General features: G+C 45.6%; 1 protein-coding gene across 4 annotated transcripts in view; it reads right to left on the minus strand.

Annotated features, from left to right (window-relative positions):
* The window catches only part of LOC130600586 (AP-1 complex subunit gamma-1-like), a 100,918-nt gene that overhangs the window by 38,350 nt on the left and 39,438 nt on the right, over positions 1–23,130 (minus strand). For 2 of the 4 annotated variants that reach the window (XM_057412039.1, XM_057412030.1), the window contains exons 4-9: positions 21,934–22,075; positions 18,938–19,034; positions 15,392–15,468; positions 12,175–12,270; positions 11,604–11,684; positions 4,355–4,453 (exon numbers count right to left, since the gene is read on the minus strand). In XM_057412039.1, coding sequence (XP_057268022.1) covers positions 4,355–4,453; positions 11,604–11,684; positions 12,175–12,270; positions 15,392–15,468; positions 18,938–19,034; positions 21,934–22,075 — 592 coding nt within the window. The remainder of the gene's footprint in view (positions 1–4,354; positions 4,454–11,603; positions 11,685–12,174; positions 12,271–15,391; positions 15,469–18,937; positions 19,035–21,933; positions 22,076–23,130) is intronic. The other 2 variants (XM_057412049.1, XM_057412058.1) reach the window with 2 other exon arrangements.

Below are 23,130 nucleotides of genomic sequence, written 5' to 3' on the forward strand. Positions count from 1 at the left end.
GAAAATAGGATGGAAAACCTACCTCAGTACTAAAGGAACAGATGCATGAATTGAAGAACAGTGGCCAAGTATGACCCTCCTAAGCTGTTGCTCCAGTCTTTGGTGAGCAGCTTCCCAGAAGGAGTGGAAGAGTTGATTTTATTCCAACTCCTATGAATAAGGAATTCTAATCCCTTTGTACAAGACTTAAGTAGAGAATCTTATGATCACTATTAGAGGAGCCCTGCCTCCAGTCAGGTGGAGGAGAAGGACAATCGGATTTACTGGACTGTGTGGATCAGATGGCCTGGCACATCAGTCCCACAGAAATATAAGGCTCTAGTAGATACCAGTGCACAGTGCACCCTGATGCCATTAAGCTATCAAGGGGTGGAACCCATTTATATTTCTGGAGTAACAGAAGGATCCCAAGAGCTGACTGTACTGGAGGCTGAAATCAGCCTAACTCAAAAGTAGTGGCAAAAGTACCCCACTGTGACTGGTCAGGAGGCTCCATGCATCCTTGGCATTGACTACATAAGGAGAGGGTACTTCAAAGACCCAAAAGGGTACCAATGGGCTTTTGGTATTGCTGTCTTGGAGACGGAGGAAACTGAGCAGCTGTCCACCTTGCCTGGTCTCTCAGAGGATCATTCTGTTGTGGGGTTGCTGAAGGTCAAAGAACAACAAGTGCCAATTGTGACCACAACAGTGCACTGATGGCAATGTCGCACAAACCGAGACTCCCCGATTCCCATCCATAAGCTGATTCACAGACTGGAGAGCCAAGGACTAAACAGCAGGACCAGTTCACCCTTTAATAGCCCCAAGTGGCCAGTGTGAAAGTCTAACAGAGAGAGTGGAGACTAACAGTAGACTATCATGGCCTGAATGAAGTCACACCGCAACTGAGCACTGCTGTACTGGACATGCTAGAACTTCAATATGAACTGGAGTCAAAGGCAGCCAAGTAGGATGCCACGACTGATACTGCCAATGCATTTTTCTCAATTCCTTTAGCAGCGGAGTGCAGGTCACAGTTATCTTTTACTTGGAGGGGCAACCAGTACACTTGGAACCGACTGCCCCAGGAGTGGAAACAGCCCTACGATCTGCCATGGACTGACCCAGAGTGCACTGGAACAGGAGCAAGCTCCAGAACACTTGCAATACATTCATGACATTATCATGTGAGGTGATACAGTGGAAAACTTTTTTGAGAAAGGTAAGAAAATAATCCAAATCCTGCTGAAAACCGGTTTTGCCATAAAACGGAGTAAGGTCAAGGGACCTGCACAGAAGATTCAAATTTGGGGAATAAAATGGCAAGATGGATGTCACCAGATTCCCACAGATGTGATCAACAAGATAACAGCCATGTCTCCAACTAATAAGAAAAAAACACAAGCTTTCTTAGGTGTTGTGGGGTTCTGGAGAATGCACATCCCAAATTACAGTTTGATTGTAAGCCCTCTCTATCAGGTGACCTGGAAGAAGAATAATTTCACATGGGGCCCTGAGCAACAACAAGCCTTTGAACAAATTAAATGAGAGATAGTTCATGCAGTAGCCCTTGGACAAGTCCAGACAGGGACAGATATGAAAAATGTGTTCTACACCTCAGCCAGGGAGAATGGTCCTACCTGGAGCCTCTGGCACAAAGCTTCAGGGGAGATGCGAGGTCAACCCCTCTGCTTTTGAAGTCAGGGATACAGAGGACCAAAGACAGCTACACTTCCACTGAAAAGGAGATACTGACAGCCTATGAAGGGGTTCGAGCTGCTTCAGAAGTGATTGGCACTGAAGCACAGCTCCTCCTGGCACCCCAGTTGCCTGTGCTGGGCTGGATGTTCAAAGGCAGGGTCCCGTCTACACATCATGAAACTGATGCCACAAAGAGTAAGTGGGCTGCACTAATTACACAATGAGCTTGAATAGGTAATCCTAATTGTCCAGGAATCCTAAACATCATCATGGACAGGCCAGAGGGCAAAGATTTTGGAATGTCACCAGACGAGGAGGTGATGTGTGCTGAATAGGCCCCACCATATAATAAACTGTCAGAAAGTGAAAAGCAATATGACTTGTTTACTGATGGGTTCTGCCGCATTGTGGGAAAGCATCAGAGATGGAAGGCAGCTGCACGGAGTCCCCGACAGCAAGTTGCAGAAACTGCTGAAGGAGAGGGTGAAATGAGTCACTTTGCAGAGGGGAAAGCCACCCAGCTGGTCTTGGACATTGCTTAATCAGAAAAGTGGCCAGTAGTTTACACTGATTCATGGATGGCAGCAAATGTCCTGTGTGGGTGGTTGCAGCAATGGAAGCAGAGCAACTGGCAACGCAGAGGTAAACCCATCTGGGCTGCTGCACTGTGGAAAGATATTGCTGCCAGGGTGCAGAACCTGATGGTGAAGGTACGTCATGTAGATGCCCATGTGCCCAAGAGTCGGGCCACTGAAGAACACCAGAACAACCACCAAGTGGATAAAGCTGCTAAGATTGAAGTGGCTCAGATGGACTTAGATTGGCAACATAAAGGTGAATTATTTTTGTCCCGGTGGGCCCATGACACTTCAGGCCATCAGGGCAGAGATGCAACATACAGGTGGGCCCGTGATCGAGGGGTGGACTTAACAATGGACACTATTGCCCAGGTTATTCATGAGTGTGAAACATGTGCTGCAATTAAACAAGCCAAGCGGTTAAAGCCTCTTTGGTATGGAGGACGATGGCTGAAGTATAAATATGGGGAGGCCTGGCAGATTGACTATATCACACTGCCACCAACCCGCCAAGGCAAGCGCCATGTGCTTACCATGGTGGAAGCAACCACCGGGTGGCTGGAAACATACGCTGTGCCCCATGCCACTGCCCGGAACACTATCCTGGGCCTTGAGAAACAGATTTTGTGGCGACACGGCACCCCAGAGAGTATAGAGGCATACAATGGGACTCATTTCTTGAGCAACCTTATCGACACTTGGGCCAAAGAGCATGGCATTGAGTGGGTATATCACATCCCCTGCCATGCACCAGCTTCTGGGAAAATCAAATGGTACAACGGGCTGTTATAAAAACAGTCACTGAAAGCCATGTGTAGTGGGACTTGCCAACAGTGGGATACACATTTACCAAAGGCCACATTGTTGGTCAACACTAGGGGATCTGTCAACAGGGCTGGCCCAGCCCAGTCAGAACTTTCACATACTGTAGAGAGGGATAAAGTTCCTGTGGTGCACATAAAGAATTTGCTGGGGAAGACAGTCTCGGTTATTCCTGCTTCAGGTGAAGGCAAACCCACTTGTGGGACTGCTTTTGCTCAGGGACCTGTATATATTTGGTGGATAATATGGGAGGATGGGGAAGTCCAGTGTATTCCTTCAAGGGGATTTAATCTTGGGGGTAAACAGCCAATGACCTCATTTATATGCTGTTGCCTGCTATATAACACTTCTATAGCCCATCAGCTAGATGCCCATCTCCACCACTCTGGCCTTTGAAAAGGAGAGATGTGCTGTCATGATCATGAGCGGAAAATAAAGTAATGGGAAAAGCCAGCAGCAGCAGAACTGTCCTCAGGTCACCATCGACTGACCCTGCCTTTCCTCCAATCATCACCCCAACAAAGAAGGAACTTTGATGAAACCAGATGAGCTCAGCAGTGACCAGATGAGCTCAGCAGTGTCATCAGCAGGCAACAATCCAACATTACACACCATCTCTCCTGCCCTCAAAGACTGCTACAAGAGATGGAGCCTAATATGGACTGGATGAATTCAGCGGTTTTATAGGTATTGGTCCATGGACTAAGGAATGATATCCGTCTCTTTGTGTGTGGGTGTATGTATATGTGTGTGTATATATATATATATATATATACACCCACACGAGACAAAAAGTAATGGTATATTGAAAAATACGGGATCTGAGCATGATGCGAATGGTATGGAATTAGAGGTGGATATTGTCCTTTGGTTCAGGTGTAGCAGTCATTTTTCTCCGTCTTCATAGCTTTGTTTTTGGTTTGGTTTGTTTTCGGCTTTAGTCCGAGAACAGTGCTGAATAACACATCAATATTTTCAGTTGTTGCTAAGTAATGTTTACCCCAGTCAAGGACTTTTTCAGTCTCATGCTCTGTCAATCATTTACATTCTTTCGATTGTCCTCCCTGTCCCTCTGGGAGTGGGGAGAGGGGAAGAAGAGGGGGGAGTGAGCGAGCGGCTGCATGGTTCTGAGTTAAAGGCTGGGCTTAAACCACAACACTATGTTTGGCAAAACAACTTTGTTTCATGTCCTCTACACAGATTATTCTAATGTAAGCCTGAGGGGTGGGTGGGGGGTGGGGTGGTGGATGTGCATAGTAAAGTCAACTTACTCGGAGCCCACTTTCAGATTTTATGTCCATAATCGTCAGCACAGTTTCATAGAGAATGGCATTTCCAACGTTTTTACTTGTTTCTGTATTGGTGGCAACCTGGAGAAAATAAACAGTATCAGTAACTCCAATGAATCCAAAGCAGATCCCCTTTGTGCTGTTCCGCAGATCATGTGGTGAAATTAACCAACCCCTAGCAACAAGCTTCACACCTATGAACATGTGTATCTTACAGCAAAATTCCACCCAACACAACAAGCCATTGTATCCTCGCCAGTTGTCCTGGGTTCAGCAGTAGCAGTCATGTTTTTTCCTTTGTGTTAACTGGTGCAGTGCTGTGTTTTGACTTCTAGTTTGAGAACAGTGTTGGTGAAGCCGATGTTGTCGGTTGTTGCTAAGTGATGTTTACCCTGACCAAGGACTTTGTGAGGCTCATGCTCTGCCAGGGAGGAGGGGAAGCTGTGAGGAAGCAGAGACGGGGCGCCTGACCCGGGCTAGCCGGGGAGGTATTCCATACCACAGCACGTCATGCCCGGGGTGGGGGGTAACTGGGAGTTACCCAGAAGGACAGGAGCTTCCGGGTGGAACTCGTTTTCTTGGCCGGTGGTATCGTATTCTCTTCCCTTGTTATTTTCCCTTATCATTGTTTTAGCTGATAGTAGCGGTGGTGATTTGTTGCTGGACTGTTCTTGTCTCAACCCGTAGGAGTTGCACTCTCTCGATCCTCCTCCCCGTTCCTCCGGGAGCGGGGAAGGGGAGAGACCCGTTGCAGGGGGGGGGGAGACGGACACGGACCTTGATTGTTGTCAGCTCGGCACCACTCACTGGGAGTGAGTGAACAAGTTACCTGACTGGGTTTAAACCACGACAGTTCTTTTTGGCGCCCAACGTGGGGCACGAGGGGTTGAGATAAGAACAGATCTGACTGGATTGATAGTCACTCGTCACAATGCTGATTTATTGGCTCTCAAGGTTTTTCCTCTTGATCTCACAGTTTCAGTATACCATATCTTACGTCCATCCGGTATTGGCTGTATTAGTGTTTTTCAAGTGTGGGGCTTGGGCTAAGGTTTTTATCCCATTGTACTTTATGGTAATGACTTGTAATACAATAGAATCATTGATCATGAAACTGATCTGGCTTATGTTCCCAGTGTGGTCACCACCTTTATACTTTGGGAGGTATATGATGGAGGTGCTTAGCAATTACACATCTTTTTTCTCCTTCTCAGGTGCTCAACCTGTGAAGGAGACATCCTTTTACCCTCCTAGTTGTCCCCCCAGACCATTTACATTTGAGAGTTTTGAATTTTTTGAATGGCCTTTTAATGCTGTTGAGACTTGTTTGCTGATGGTGATGGGAATCACCATGCTAACACGCATACAGAGTGTGTTTTGCCCACTACTGATTTCAAGAGTTAAGCAGATTCAGGTTTGGGTCTTGTCTGGGGTCAAACGACGATGTAGGAGGACCGAGAGATTTTCCCTGACGCTGGACAGCCATGAGTGGCAGGGTGTGTGGGATAGTATGGGCAAGTATCTAGGTCAGTGGGCCCCTCCAGTATTTTGGAATTTCACTACCGAACAACTGCAAAATCCAGAAGAATTAGTAAAACACTTAAATGAGGTGTGTGGTCATTCTGGCCATACCAGAGATGGACAAATCACGGCAACGTGCTGGGGCTTGGCCTATGCTTACAGGGCCTTGTTCAACACTATCCAGCACCTTCAAAAGGAAAAGAATGTCGGTGGATTTGAGGGCAAAGTGACAGTCGCTACTCAAACTTTGGCTGCAATGAACTGCGCAGCTACCCCAGTGGCAAGTACAGCAGCTGCTCAAACTTCAACTGCAACAGACAGCGCGGTTACCCCAGCTCCAAGCACGGTAGCTACACCACCCCCAGCAACAAGTACAGTCACTACTCAAACCACAGTGATAATCACTGCAGCCAAACCAGAGGACCAATTCGTACCAATATCAGTTGCCCCTGTACGCAAGAGAACAAGCAAAAAGGAGGCAAAAAGGGTGAAGCGAGATGAAGAACCAATGAATTCACCACCCGGTCCAGAATCTGATCAGGAGTCATCATCACATGACGAAGAAGAAGAAGAAGAAGTAACTTCTCGACCTCGGACCTCAACCGAGCTGCGGAATATGCGAAAAGATTTTACCCGTCAACCAGGGGAGCACATCATCACCTGGTTACTCCGATGCTGGGACAATGGGGCCGATGGTCACGAACTAGAAGGTACAGAAGCCAAGCAGCTGGGATCACTTGCTAAGGAAGGGGGAATTGACAAAGCAATTGCAAGAGAGAAAAAGTCCCTCAGCCTTTGGAGGAGGCTCTTGGCAGCTGTGAAAGAAAGGTTTCCGTACAAGGACGATGTTACGAGTCGTTTGGCCAAGTGGACTACTATAGACAAAGGCATCCAGTCTCTGAGGGAATCGGCCATCGGAGAGATGATCTATCACATCAAGCCGAATAACGGGGATACACCTATAGATCCAAATGAAGTTGAATGTACACGACCCATGTGGCGAAAACTGACACGGAATGCACCGTCATCATATGCCCATTCATTGGCAACAGTGACCTGGAATGACATAGTACCACTAACAGTGGATGAAATGGTTCATAAACTCCAAGAGTTCGAAGACAATCTCACTCCTTCCATCATCTCAGCTGTGAAAAAACTGTCCCAGGACCTCGACAAATTGAGGGACGATGTATCTGATTTATCCAGCTCCTCACGTGTACCAACACACGTCTCAGCTATTAACAAAAGACGTCCTATTGTTCGAGAGAGGAGATACAGAAGGTATACGCCACGGGGTACCCTATGGTTTTACCTGCTGGATCACGGAGAAGACATGACAAAGTGGGATGGAAAACCTACTTCAGCTTTGGAGGAACGGGTGAGTGAACTGAAGAGGGGAGCAAGGGCCAAGACTGATCGTCCCATGAGAGCTACGGCTTCAGTCTCTGGTGAGCAGTTTCCCAGATGGAGTGGAAGAGCTGATTTTACTCCAGCTCCTGTGATAATGAAGAATAATCCCTTTCAACACGACTTAAGTGTCCAAAGCTGTGACGACCATTAGAGGGGCCCTGCCTCCAGCCAGGTGGAGGTAGGGGACAATCGGATTTACTGGACTGTGTGGATCAGATGGCCTGGCACATCAGTCCCACAGAAGTATAAGGCTCTAGTAGATAGCGGTGCACAGTGTACCCTGATGCCATCAAGCTGTCAAGGGGTGGAACCCATCTATATTTCTGGAGTAACAGGAGGATCCCAAGAGTTGACTGTGCTGGAGGCTGAAATCAGCCTGACTGGGAGGGAGTGGCAAAAGCACCCTATTGTGACTGGTCCAGAGGCTCCATGCATCCTCGGCATAGACTACCTCAAGAGAGGGTACTTCAAAGACCCAAAAGGGTACCGGTGGGCTTTTGGTATTGCTGCTTTGGAGACTGAGGAAATTGAGCAGCTGTCCACCTTGCCTGGTCTCTCAGAAGATCCCTCTGCTGTGGGGTTGCTGAAAGTTGAAGAACAACAAGTGCCAATTGCGACCACAACAGTGCACCGGCGGCAATATCGCACCAACCGAGACTCCCTGATTCCCATCCATCAGCTGATCCGTAGACTGGAGAGTCAGGGGGTGATCAGCAGGACCCGCTCACCCTTCAATAGCCCCATATGGCCAGTGCGAAAGTCTAATGGAGAATGGAGACTAACAGTAGACTATCGTGGCCTGAATGAAGTCACACCACCATTGAGTGCTGCCGTACCGGACATGCTAGAACTTCAGTATGAACTAGAGTCAAAGGCAGACAAGTGGTATGCCACGATTGATATTGCCAATGCATTTTTCTCCATTCCTTTGGCAGCCGAGTGCAGGCCACAGTTTGCTTTTACTTGGAGGGGTGTCCAGTTCACTTGGAACCGACTGCCCCAGGGGTGGAAACACAGTCCATTTGCCATGGACTGATCCAGACTGCACTGGAACAGGGGCAAGCTCCAGAACACCTGCAATACATTGATGACATTATTGTGTGGGGCAATACAGCCGAAGAAGTCTTTGAGAAAGGGAGGAAAATAATCCAAACCCTGCTGAAAGCTGGTTTTGCCATAAAACGGAGTAAGGTCAAGGGACCTGCACAGGAGATTCAATTTTTGGGAATAAAATGGCAAGATGGACGTAGACAGATCCCCACAGATGTGATCAACAAGATAACAGCAATGTCTCCACCAACTAATAAGAAAGAAACGCAAGCTTTCTTGGGTGCAGTGGGGTTCTGGAGAATGCACATCCCAAATTACAGTTCGATTGTAAGCCCTCTCTGTCATGTGACCCGGAAGAAGAATGATTTTAAATGGGGCCCTGAGCAGCAACAAGCCTTTGAGCAAATTAAACGGGAGATAGTTCATGCAGTAGCCCTTGGACCAGTCCGGACCGGGCCAGATGTAAAAAATGTGCTGTACACTGCAGCTGGGGAGAACGGTCCTACCTGGAGCCTCTGGCAGAAAGCTCCAGGGGAGACTCGAGGTCGACCCCTCGGCTTTTGGAGTCGGGGATACAAAGGATCTGAGGCCAGCTATACCCCAACTGAGAAAGAGATACTGGCAGCGTAAGAAGGGGTTCGAGCTGCTTCGGAAGTGATTGGCACTGAAGCACAGCTCCTCCTGGCACCCCGGTTGCCTGTGCTGGGCTGGATGTTCAAAGGCAGGGTCTCCTCTACACATCATGCAACTGATGCTACATGGAGTAAATGGGCTGCACTAATTACACAACGAACTCGAATAGGAAATCCCAGTCGTCCAGGCATTCTAGAAGTCATCATGGACTGGCCAGAGGGCAAAGATTTTGGAATGTCACCAGAGGAGGAGGTGGTGCGTGCTGAAGAGGCCCCACCATATAATAAACTGTCAGAAAGTGAAAAGCAGTATGCCTTGTTTACTGATGGCTCTTGCCGTATTGTGGGAAAGCATCGGAGATGGAAGGCAGCTGTATGGAGTCCTGGACGACAAGTTGCAGAAACTGCTGAAGGAGAGGGTGAATCGAGTCAATTTGCCGAGGTGAAAGCCATCCAGCTGGCCCTGGACATTGCTGAACGAGAAAAGTGGCCAGTACTTTATCTCTATACTGACTCATGGATGGTGGCAAATGCCCTGTGGGGGTGGTTGAAGCAATGGAAGCAGAGCAACTGGCAACGCAGAGGTAAACCCATCTGGGCTGCTGCACTGTGGAAAGATATTGCTGCCCGGGTGCAGAACCTGGTGGTGAAGGTACGTCATGTAGATGCCCATGTACCCAAGAGTCGGGCCACTGAGGAACACCAGAACAACCAACAAGTGGATAAAGCGGCTAAGATTGAAGTGGCTCAGATGGACTTAGATTGGCAACATAAAGGTGAATTATTTTTGGCCCGGTGGGCCCATGACACTTCAGGCCATCAGGGCAGAGATGCAACATATAGATGGGCCCGTGATCGAGGGGTGGACTTAACAATGGACACTATTGCCCAGGTTATTCATGAGTGTGAAACATGTGCTGCAATTAAACAAGCCAAGCGGTTAAAGCCTCTTTGGTATGGAGGACGATGGTTGAAGTATAAATATGGGGAGGCCTGGCAGATTGACTATATCACACTGCCACCAACCCGCCAAGGCAAGCGCCATGTGCTTACCATGGTGGAAGCAACCACCGGGTGGCTGGAAACATACGCTGTGCCCCATGCCACTGCCTGGAACACCATCCTGGGCCTTGAGAAACAGATTTTGTGGCGACACGGCACCCCAGAGAGAATTGAGTCAGACAATGGGACTCATTTCCGGAATAACCTTATAGATATTTGGGCCAAAGAGCATGGCATTGAGTGGGTATATCACATCCCCTACCACGCACCAGCCTCTGGGAAAATCGAACGGCACAATGGGCTGTTAAAAACTACACTGAGAGCGATGGGTGGGGGAACTTTCAAGCATTGGGATACACATTTACCAAAGGCCACCTGGTTGGTCAACACCAGAGGATCTGCCAACAGGGCTGGCCCAGCCCAGTCAGAACTTTTACATATTGTAGAGGGGGACAAAGTTCCCGTGGTGCATATGAAGAATTTGCTGGGGAAGACAGTCTGGGTTATTCCTGCTTCAGGTAAAGGCAAACCCACTCGTGGGATTGCTTTTGCTCAGGGGCCTGGATATACTTGGTGGGTAAATGCGGGAAGATGGGGAAGTCCGATGTATACCTCAAGGGGATTTGATTTTAGGGGAAAACAGCCAGTGAACTCAATTGTATGCCGTTGCCTGCTGTGTAATGCTTTTATAGCCCATCAACTTGATGTCTCCAGGTCACCAGCGACTGGCCCTGACTTCCCTCCAGCCATCATCCCAACAGAGAATGAACTTGGAACATCATGGACCGAATGGACTCAGCAGCATTATAGGGATTGGTCCATGCACTAAGAAAATGATTTTTTCCTCTTGGTCTGTATGTATATGGATGTATATATGTGGGAGAGCGATGGTGTATTGAAAATGTGGGAACTGAGCACGACGTGAATGGTATGGAATAAGGGGTGGATAATGTCCTGGGTTCAGCAGTAGCAGTCATGTTTTTTCCTTTGTGTTAACTGGTGCAGTGCTGTGTTTTGACTTCTAGTTTGAGAACAGTGTTGGTGAAGCCGATGTTTTCGGTTGTTGCTAAGTGATGTTTACCCTGACCAAGGACTCTGTGAGGCTCATGCTCTGCCAGGGAGGAGGGGAAGCTGTGAGGAAGCAGAGACGGGGCGCCTGACCCGGGCTAGCCGGGGAGGTATTCCATACCACAGCACGTCATGCCCGGGGTGGGGGGTAACTGGGAGTTACCCGGAAGGACAGGAGCTTCCGGGTGGAACTCGTTTTCTTGGCCGGTGGTATCGTATTCTCTTCCCTTGTTATTTTCCCTTATCATTGTTTTAGCTGATAGTAGCGGTGGTGATTTGTTGCTGGACTGTTCTTGTCTCAACCCGTAGGAGTTGCACTCTCTCGATCCTCCTCCCTGTTCCTCCGGGAGCGGGGAAGGGAGAGCCCCGGTGCAGGGGGGGGGAGACGGACACGGACCTTGATTGTTGTCAGCTCGGCACCACTCACTGGGAGTGAGTGAACAAGTTACCTGACTGGGTTTAAACCACGACACCAGTGCTCCTCAATCTGAAGTACTAAGAAACCAAAAGAGAAAGTTTAAGCTGCTCATCGACCTTGCAGACCTCACCTGTGCAAGTATATCATTCATTGCTTCACTAGAATCATCATCATTTCGTCCTAAAATTCTTAGTAACCGCAGGATTCGTACCTGTTTGACAAAATAAAGCAAAACAATTTTCACTGGATAGCAGTGTTTTACCTAGGGGCCATGAAATGCCCAGGACACTTCCTGAGGAGTGGCAAATCAGCAAAATAAGCTGCTGATTTCCATTCCTAAGCAAAACGCTTATCCTTAATATGACCCTTACCAACAAGAACAGTCTTATGCTGTGCTTATTTCCTTCCCAGCAGCCAGAACTGCTGAGTACCCCCACTACCCACTTGGCACAGCCTTGCAAGACAAACATAGGTTGCTGCTTCCCCCCTTATCACAACTTCACATAATATAAGGCACTACAACTGCTGATTAAAGCAGGTGTCTTTCACTAAGGTAGATGAAGAGCATCTGTACAATCAGCTCTAACAAAGACACAAAAATATTAAAATCAACACAGCTGCCCTGAGTTACCCACCTCATCGTACCTAAGCCTCAAAACACAGTGCTAGAATTAAAGCTATCGGTTTGTATCAGTTCTTACCTGCAAAAAGGGGTCACTGATCCCAGACACATCATGCTCTGGTGAATATCCAGACATTATAAGGTTCTTCAGAATACGAACTAATTGAGGAACAAGCTGTTAAGCAGAGAGTTGTACTATTAGGGTGCTGTTTCTTCCCTCACCCCAGCTTTTAAGTACAGGTCCAAGAACAAATCTTATATTTGAAATCAAGTGAGTCTAGGGATTTCTCCACAAAGTTCAACCTGTACACCTAGAGCTGATGTTACATAAATGCCTACAGCTTAGCTAGGGCACAAGAAACAGTTAAGCTGGGTCCTGAGCACCATGTTGTATCTTTAAAGTACTAAATCTGCCAGAGCTTGGCAGTTGAGACCAACTGGGGATCAACTGGGACTATAAAAATGGTATAATTCCAGAACTTTGCCTGGGGGCTCTACATTAGCTCCTGATTAATTCTTAGCATGCATCTCCATGGAAGCATCAGGCATAGTCAAGTGTTTTGATCTTTTCAAGTACTGTTATGATTAAATTACTAATAATTACTTTATTTGACACTCCATCCAACTTAGCTTCTAGAAAGAAAAGCTTTGTGAACTGCTTGCTCTCAAAGAGTTTCCAAAAAGGGCAGAGAATGGATTTCCCTCCAGCCTTCCCCCAGGGCTCTATTGTTAGACCCCCCCAAGTAGTTCCAGGGTCTATTCTCCCTTCTCTTCATCACAAACTTCTTGGCAAGAGCAGCAACACTAAAGTGACCAAATTCTTTGCTTCACTGCTGTTAGATGGGTTCTGCATAGCAACAGAGAAACTGATGGAAGCACTGCTATTGTGCCAGATTTGGGAGCACAAAATTGTATCAACTTACACTGTTCATAAAGTTTCTTTCCAACTGTGTGTTCTCTACAAAACCCTTTCCAATGATTTACCTTTAAGACTTCACCAACTTTCCCATCCTTGAGATGGGCTGCTTCTGCATTCTTGTATGCCTACAAGTCAGGAATTACATTCAGTCTAAATTGTTACCAGATCAGAGATTGCTTATAGTAAAGTGCCACTTCTGACAACATCAAATCACAAAGGTGCTTCAGATTCAGGACAAATAGTAGCAGAAGGTGCCAAAAGCACAATGTGACTTAAAGAGCACAACAGCTGCATGTGGAAATACTAAATAGGCAATGTTTTCTGGGCTGAATTCCTGTATGTTTGAGGTACAGTGCAAGAAGAAAACCAGCAGAATTCCCCCATCATCTCTTTTTATTCCTACCTTCACTGTTCAGGAATTACATACCCCTCTATAAACAAGCATTTCATAAAATACACAAACAGAAAGGAACCATACATTTCTTATTATCTGCCTTAAAGAGGAAACCAAAGGGTGATGCAACATCTTTCCTCAAGAAAAAGACAAATGGAGTGACATGGTAAACATTCCTGGAACCCTGATTAACTTTTTTTTTTTTTTTTTGCCTTCTAACATGCAAGAGTTACCAGGACTGAGGACAGAACAAAGAGAAACATTACAGCCATGGAGACAGGTTGAGGGCCACTCCTCCCCATCTTCTGCTGTCAAATTCCACCCATGAAAAATACCAACAGTGCAGCTGTACTTGGTAGCTCTTTGCAACACAGTAAGCCCACTTACAGGTGGCCAAGTCTCTCCTGCTCCCTTTTGGGAATCACACAAAGTTTCCCCATGATTCAGGCAAAACACAAAGCTCAGGTTTTGATAAGAAAAAAGCCCAGGGCTCCAGTTGGCTTAGGCACAAAAAAAAATTCCTAAAGAAGTTCTCAAATGACAGTGAGCTTGAGGAAAACAAAGTCATGTTTGGAAAAGGCCACAACTGCGAATCATATCTGCCATGGGCATAGAAGTTTAGTGACAAGACCAGTACAAAAAAAGCATTACACAAATAGAGTCAACCTGAGCATATGGCAGTCAATCACAAATGTGGCACTAAGAGGCATTGCCTCAAGTGACAAGCATCTACAGATTCAATGCAAGCATGCATCATCTAGAAGAATTAATTCTTACCTTTTCATTCTACACACAGCAGGATTCCAAACAGACAAGAGACAAAACAGATGAAGCAGGCATTAGGGAGAGATCCATGTAATACCATTCACAGCATAAACAACTAGAAGGGAGAACTAGAAAAGAATGTACCTAGTACCTAAATTTTGTGGACCCAGCTCTTCTCTCTTTTCCCATCACTATCATAACTGAGCAATTAGAAGGCAGTTAGAAGCTACCTTCAAGATGACCCTAGTCCCACCTCCAGTCCTGCTTTGACATATGCAATCAGGGCAAGGGAAGATGCATGCCAAAACGCTAAGATGCATCAATATGTACTGTTTGAGATCCCTAACGATACAGACAAGCCAAGGAAGAAGAATAAACTGGGCATGCAAATAAATAAGCACCTTTAAGACTTTTCAGAGGAGCAAACAGCCAGTTCTGTTGTACCAGCTTTGTTAAATTTCTCCTTCTTTGATCAAGAAGTCAGAATGACAATGCAATTTTCAGAAATTTTGATACAGCAATAATACTGCACAGCAAACTACAGCAAACAACACAAGGAAGCTCAGGGGTGGGGAGGAGAAGCAAACACTCCTAACCAAAGGAGGAAGAGTGACACTGATTATCAAAACCCTTACGTTAGATTGATAAATGATGCAATATAGCATGCACCACAGGTGAGTTACCTACACAACTAGAACTTTCAGTAGTATTTTTGACCTGAGTTTATAAAATTGCATGCCTGTGGTTAAGGTATTCAGGTGTCAGCACAAGCCTCAGTTTTTTATCTTTGCCTCTTTATGTTTAATACATGTGTGATGCCAATGTCACTATGCAATTAGCTACAAAGAGTGGAAAAAAACCTAAGGGAACATAGAGGACATTTTAAATCTAACTTTAGGATGAGCATCATACTGCATAGTCTTAAGACTGATGTTTTGTAACTTACCCAACTTACTGAAGGGGATTAGGACTAGATACACACAAAATAGCTAAATTTAATTATTTTTATTTTTTTTTTAATTCTGATAACAAGCAGACTTCTTCAACCCAAAGAGTTGCAAGAATTTCATTAAAAGACATGCACACTAGGGAGACTAAGAGAACACATTGGCAAAAATGAAACAAAACAAACACCCCCACCCCCAAAAAAAAAATCCTCAACACACCACAAACAAATCCATAAATATTGACTTTACAGTATTATCAGTTCACAATTACCTTTCTAAAGTGTGCAAGCATGTCTGGGCTTCTCTCACACATCTCTGTGAGGAGGACAACTGATGTGTGAAGAACACCTAAAGGTGAAGGGGGGGGAAAAAAGAAAAAAGTATCTCCATTTAAGATAATTTCATTGGCTCCAGATATATTTCAAAGATCATAAGGAAACAACAGGAAATCACAAAAAAAAAAAAAAATTCTTGAATCCAATGTATCCATATTTGGGCTTGCCACTGTGCCAAATGGAAAGCAGATACCAACATGCCAGTGTCTTAAAGCTGCAGGTAAAAGCCAAATGAAAAGAGGAGTGGAACTTTGTCTGCAGAAACCTGAATGCTAAATATACAGTCATATGGTCAGACATAGTTTGACTAGATGATCTTTAAGGTCCCTTCCAACCCTAACCCTTCTATGATTCTATATAAACACAGAAGACTACAAGGACATGTTAATTAGAAACATAAAATGGTTAGGATTGGAAAGGACCTTAAGATCATCTAGTTCCAAACCCCCTGCCTCACATTAGAGGATTCCTCACACTAAGCCATGTCACCCAAGGCTCTGTACAACCCGGCCTTGAACACTGCCTGGGATGGAGCATTTACCACATCTTCGGGCAACCTGTTCCAATGCCCACCACCTTTATAGTAAAGAACTTCGTCCTTATATCTAACCTGAACTTCCCCTGTTTAAGTTTGAACCCATAACCCCTTGTCATATCAGCACAGCCCCCGATGAAGAGTCCCTCCCCAGCATCCTTGTAGGCCCCCTTCAGATACTGGAAGGCTGCTAGGAGGTCTATGCAGCCTTCTCTTCTCCAGGCTGAACAGCTCCAACTTTCTCAGCCTGTCTTCATAAGGGAGGTGCTCCAGCGCCCTGATCATCCTTGTGGCCCTTCTCTGGACTTGTTCCAACAGTTCCATGTCCTTCTTCTGTTGAGGACACCAGAACTGGACACAGTACTCCGAGTGAGGTCTCATGAGAGCAGAGGGGCAGGATCACCTCCTTTGACCTGCTTGTCATGTTCCTTTTGATGCTGCCCAGGATACGGTTGGCTTTCTGGGCTGAGAGCACACACTGAAGCTGGCTTATGTTCATTTTCTCATCAACCAACACCCCCAAGTCCTTCTCCACAGGGCTGCTCTGAATCTCTTCTCTGACCAACCTGTACCTGTTCCTGGGATTGCTCCAATCCAGGTGTAGGACCTTGCACTTTGTATTGTTGAACTTCATGAGGTTGGCATTGGCCACCTCTCAAGCATGTCAAGGTCCCTCTGAACGGCATCCCTTCCCTCCAGCATATCAATTGAACCACACAGCTTGATGTCATCGGCAAACTTGCTGAGGGCACGCTCAATCCCACTGTCCATGTGACCAACACCGATGTTGAACAAGACCGGTCCCAACACTGATCCCTGAGGGACACCATGCGTTACTGGTCTCCAGCTGGACACTGAGCCATTGACCTCTCTGTGTGCAGCCATCCAGCCAATTTTTTATCCACTGAGTGGTCCATCCATCAAGTTTATGTCTTTCCAGTTTAGAGACACGGATGTCATGCAGGACAGTGTTGAACGCTTTGCACAAATCCTGACAGATGATGTCAACTGCTTTGCTACTGTCCATCAGTTCCATAGCCCCATCATAGAAGGCCACCAAACTGGTGTGGCAGGATTTCCCCTTAGTGAAGCCATGCTGGCTGTCACCAAGCACCTCATTGTTTTTCATGTGCCTTAGCATGCCTTCCAGGAGAATCTGCTCCATGATCCTGCCAGGCACAGAGGTGAGACTGACTGGTCTGTAGTTTCCCAAGTCTTCCATTTTCCCCTTTTTGAAAATAAGTTTTATATTTCTCTTTTTCCAGTCATTGGGAACTTCACCTGACTGCCATGATTTTTCAAATATGATGGACAGTGGCTTAGCAACTTCATTTGCCAGCATACAATTGTGTTGTATGTGTTGAGCTTCTGACTCAGAAAGATACCAGAAGCTTGCTTAGTAAGCAACATTTTCTACAGAGATAACAACATTTATATTCCACAAGTTATGCAGCTTTCCAACCTATTACAGGTCCTATTAAAAAATCCGTTTTGAAGTACATAAGTATCTACCTATAAAGCTTATGTCACAGCTTTCTTCACACTGACACTGTTTACTTATCACAAAGACCTCCCAAAAGTCTGCTGAAAGGGTTTCACATATATTATGTTTCGGAGAAAGCTCAACACAAAGCCCATGGCTAAAACCACTGGAAAGGAGATGCTGATTTTTAAGGATGAGGAAAGCAGAAAGGATGATCCAGGTCTTGAATGCAGGTGAACCTAGACTCAATTCTCTGCTTGCCCAAGGCTTGAAGAAGAGCATTCCCATCTTTAAAGGGGGAACAGAAGGAACAGAACAGCTTTAAGCTTTTCAGAGTTGCATAAGACAGAGGACCTCATGCTACCACAAGATGAATCACGTAGGCATCACTTACTGACAAAGAGTCTTACAGACACTGCCTATTTGAAGTAGTGCCTGGTCTAAATGTTCTGATCATCATGTTTTAAACCAAGGTAAACTACCTGCACCACACAAGTCACATTCCACATGCAAACTATCCTGTACCTCAAAGGTTTAGAAGACATTGGGGGGGGGGGGGGGGGGGAGAGAAGAGAGAAAAAAAACCAAAAAACAATAGCTTCTCAGAAAGCTACTGTGGCACATTAGCACTGTTGGCATTTACAACTACCCTGTCTTGAGACAGAACTTCTCCCTGTAGTGGGTTTTCAGCACTGCAAACATCTACTGTACACCCAACTACTTTTTTTAAGGCACATGCTCATTGCATATGTGCCACAGGAGTAAGACTTTGGGACTTTGGGAAGTGAGCATTAGGCTTGATACAAATTAGTCAAGGTGTTAATATTAGAATTTCTCTTTAATATTAGAATTTATCTTTAAATAATCTTCTAGAAACACTTATACAAGAAAATGCATTAAAACAGAATAAACTCACAAAGGAACACTGAAGTGAGAATCTATTTTCTGATGTAGTTCTGATGGAAAACAGCATCAAAGAAAGACTCTTTCTTGACAGTGACAAAGGTATCTCAGTCCTGGGAATGCCTGCTAAAATGATGTCAAAGAATCCAACTGTCCTATGCTAACAGAACATAGATAAAAACACCCCAATCCTAAAAAGTGCACTTTAAAGTCACTTTAGGGAGAGAATTTGATTTAAAAGAAAATAAATAAATAAATAAAAACAAATAAAAATCACAAACTTTCCCATTCCACCTACTCTGAAGTTTATCAAAAAATATTTGAGTGAAAAAGTTCCTTTTGTCACTTATGCCACGTAAGAGTCCTGCTGACTAGTAGTCATACACATCCTTTCCTTCTGAATGATATTTGCTTTCACTGCACAGAAATGGGAAGAAACAAATCATACAAATACACCTCAAAAGTTCCTTCCAAAGACTTAGGTAGCAAGCGCGCCATTCCATAAAGAATGGCATAGCCTGGCTAATGTATTAGCCAGGTATATATAAGCTCAGGTATTACCATGGTTCTTCTCATTCAGCAAGTTTTTGGTGGCTGGCAGGAACATCTCCATGAGTTCAGGAACCTTTCTAATAACATGAACAGCACACAATGCTGCCTGTATAGGAAAAATAGCTCTATTAGTACATACTGTAATGACAATGATACATGCTTTGAGAACATCTAGCACAGTGGGATCTATCACAAATTTCATGATACACAAAGTCCTGGAAAGTTTATGGTACATTTTCCCATCTCTCTACCACAAGAGATACTAAAGAGCATCACAGAGTTCAGTAAAACTGCCATGAGTGAGGGAGGGAAGGCACGGAGCTACAAAGCAATACTCTCACTAGCAATGTCTCATTTTTATATTATTCACTTCAGAAGTGATATCAACTGCAAAGCAGCTCTGCCTTTTAAGGTTACTTCAGTCTCTCTTCCTGTAATGCATTGGAAGCAACCAATTAAATTTATATCAAATTATAGCTCATTTTCTTTCCCTTGAATATCATCTCCTTCCCCACAAAATAACTACAACTTCCTCCTGCAAGTGATGTGACATGTGAAAAACAAAGTATGCTGCAAAAAAATGTGCCTACTTCTTCTAGGGTACAGAAACAACAGGAGTCATTGTGCTTTGCTGCTGCTTGAGGGTCAAGTGCACTGAGGTCCTAGCACTGCTTTCCCTCCAATCTCTCTCTAGATCCAGCAGTATCACAGTATGCTAGAGATTGGAAGGGACCTCAAAAGATCATCTAGTCCAATCCCCCTGCCGGAGCAGGAACACCTAGATAAGGTTACACAGGAATGTGTCCAGGCGGGTTTTGAATGTCTCCAGGGAAGGAGACTCCACAACCTCCCTGGGCAGCCTGTTCCAGTGTTCTGTCACCCGCACTGAGAAGAAGTTTCTTCTCAAGTTTAAGTGGAACCTCTTGTGTTCCAGTTTGTACCCATTACCCCTTGTCCTATCATTGTTTGCCACTGAGTAGAGCCTGGCTTCATCCTCGTGACACTCCCCCTTTATATATTTATAGACACTTATAAGGTCACCCCTCAGTCTCCTCTTCTCCAAACTATAGAGACCCAGCTCCCTCAGTCTTTCCTCATAAGGGAGATGCTCCACTCCCTTAATCATCTTCGTTGCCCTGCGCTGGACTCTCTCCAGCAGCTCCCTGTCCTTCTTGAACTGAGGGGCCCAGAACTGGACACAATATTCCAGATGTGGTCTCACCAGGGCAGAGTAGAGGGGAAGGAGGACCTCTCTCGACCTACTAACCACCCCCTTCTAATACACCCCAGGATGCCATTGGCCTTCTTGGCCACAAGGGCACAGTGTTGGCTCATGGTCATCCTGTCGTCCACTAGGACCCCCAGGTCCCTCTCCCCTACACTGCTCTCTAACAGGTCGTTCCCCAACCTATACTGGAACCTGGGGTTGTTCCTGCCCAGATGCAGGACTCTACACTTTCCCTTGTTATATTTCATCAAGTTATTCCCTGCCCAACTCTCCAGCCTGTCCAGGTCTCGCTGGATGGCAGCACAGCCTTCTGGCATGTCAGCTACTCCTCCCAGCTTAGTGTCATCAGCAAACTTGCTGACAGTACACACAATTCCCTCATCTAAATCGTTGATGAATATATTAAATAATACTGGTCCCAGTACTGACCCTTGAAGCACTCCACTAGATACAGGCCTCCAACTAGACTCCGCCCCATAGACTACAACTCTGGCTTCTCTCCTTCAGCCAGTTCACAGTCCACCTCACTACCTGATCATCCAGACCACACTTCCTCAATTTAGTTGTGAGGATGCTGTGGGAGACTGTCAAATGCTTTGCTGAAGTCAAGGTAGACCACATCCACCGCTCTGCCATCATCCATCCACCATGTTATTTCCTCATAAAAGGCTAAGAGATTGGTCAAGCATGATTTCCCCTTGGTGAAGCCATGTTGACTGCCCCTCATAACCCTCTTATCCTTGATATGCCTTAAGATGGCACCAAGGATAAGGTGTTCCATCACTTTCCCAGGGATGGAGGTGAGGCTGACCAGTCTATAGTTACCCGGGTCCTCCTTCTTGCCCTTTTTGAAGACTGGAGTGACATTTGCTTTCCTCCAGTCCTCAGGCACCTCTCCCGTTTCCCAAGACTTGGTAAAGATGATGGAGAGTGGTCTAGCAATGACTTCCGCCAGTTCCCTCAGCACCCGCGGGTGCATCCCATCTGGACCCATGGATTTATGGATGTCCAGATTGCTCAACTGGTCTCTAACCCATTCCTCATCGACTAAAGCAAACCGCTCCGTTGACCTGACTTCATCTGAGGTCTCAGGGGTAAAGGACTCTTCAGGACTGCCTGCAGCAGAGTAGACAGAGACAAGGCATTCAGTAACTCTGCCATCTCTGTATCTTCTGTCACCAGGGCACCCATCCCATTCATCAGTGGGCCTACATTGCCTCTGGTGTTAGTTTTGTCTGCCATGTATTTGAAAAAGCTCTTTCTTCTGTCCTTGACCCCTCTTGCCAGATTTAATTCTAAGGATGCCTTAGTCATCCTAGCTGCCTTCCTACATCCTCTAGCAGCAGCAGCAGTAGACAAAGAAGTAACATGCATGCAGCTTTTCTTAAATTGTACTGATCCTCACCCTCCCCAAAACTGAACAATTAAATTTAAAAGAACAAGGGTGATTATGCTTTGCAGATGCTATGGCACACTTGCTATGGAAACAAGACAACTTGCAATCATTTGCCTGTTTCAAGCCCTTAACCTTTCTCTCTCACATACTACTGGTAGAGACTATCCAAACAGAAACAACTGCCTCTCCTGTTGGAGGCTTGTCTTTTAGAGACTTACGCATGTTCCTGCTATATATAGACAAGGAGCTTTGACCTCTGTCTTGCACACTGGGAAAATAGTCAGTGTGATCAAAGCCATCTAGTATTCCAGATATTCACAAGGCATCCAATCAACCTTGAGTTTAACCCATAACAAAGTATTTAAAAGTTCCCTGATGTACCTTCTTCCTAAGATAGGAGTTGGACGTTTTGAGGAGCTTTTCCACCTCTCCTGCAAGGTCTCTGCACATTTCTGAGGAGCCCATGCAGCCAAGAGTGCAGAGTGCCAGCCCCTGTACATACTGCGTGCTGTGATTAAGGTCACTGTAAAAGGAAAAAGAAATAAAAAAAAGCCAATGAGCATGCACAGAGAACCTGAACACACAGGAAAAGGCATCTGTATCTGCAGTCATCTAACTGGCTGCACACCTTGCCTAGAACTCTCCAGATTCTCAGTTATGTTGGAGCATGACTTAGGAGTAATAGCGACTTTGAGTGCATGTATCACAGGGTTTGCTACCACTTCTACTTGGAAACCCCAGTTATAAAGACACTTGGTTAAAACCATCAGGCGGGTATCTAGGGACTGAGCTGAGAAGAAGAAAGACCACACAATTCTATTAAAACTTCTAAAGACAAAATGCTGTATTTTGGAACTTGCATGCAAAAAGGAACCTACCATGAAGTACAGTCCTGCAGTGACCCTGCAGGTTGTCCCAGTTTAAACATGTTCTAGGACAGACTTTACCTTCTGCATTTACAAACCTAACAGTGTACAAAATCTATGTAAAAATATCCTGTCATGAGTAAAGAAACAAAATCCACCACTCACACACCTTGAAAATAATCCATGCAGGAACCTTTCTTAGCAATCCTAACCATTCCTATGCTTAAGGAAGCTGCAAAAAGTAGTCAATGAGAAGTTAAACCACCTAACAGTAGATGCTATTCATGAGGCCAGCTACCAATGTCACACTAAGTGCCAGACAATACAGCTTCCACATGGCAATCCCAACAGCCTTTAAAACCAATTTCTACACTACATTTCCATCTGACTATTCGGTATTTGTGTTGCCACAGTATCCAGGATCAGTGCTGAAGAAAGTAAGAAGTATGGTTCCTGGTTTGGAAGAAGCTGGGGAAATGAGTGCTATGCAACCAAATGCTCACAGCATGCAGAAAAGCCAGACAGTATTCTGGTTGTAACACCAAGCAGTTATGACAACATGCAGACAAAAGAACAGGTAGCACAAGCCACTAAATGGGGGTTTTGTTTCCTTCCTTTAATAGATTTTTGGCAGCTATATAAAACTGTGTATATAGCAAGTATGTGCTTCACAAGGGTGTTTGCTTTTTTCTACCAAAAATCTAGGTTGCGA

This window comes from Pezoporus wallicus, unplaced genomic scaffold, assembly GCF_028554395.1.
Source record: "Pezoporus wallicus isolate ANWC-B61680 ecotype Strahan unplaced genomic scaffold, APGP_CSIRO_Pwel_v1 contig_2999, whole genome shotgun sequence".
NCBI lineage: Eukaryota > Metazoa > Chordata > Aves > Psittaciformes > Psittacidae > Pezoporus > Pezoporus wallicus.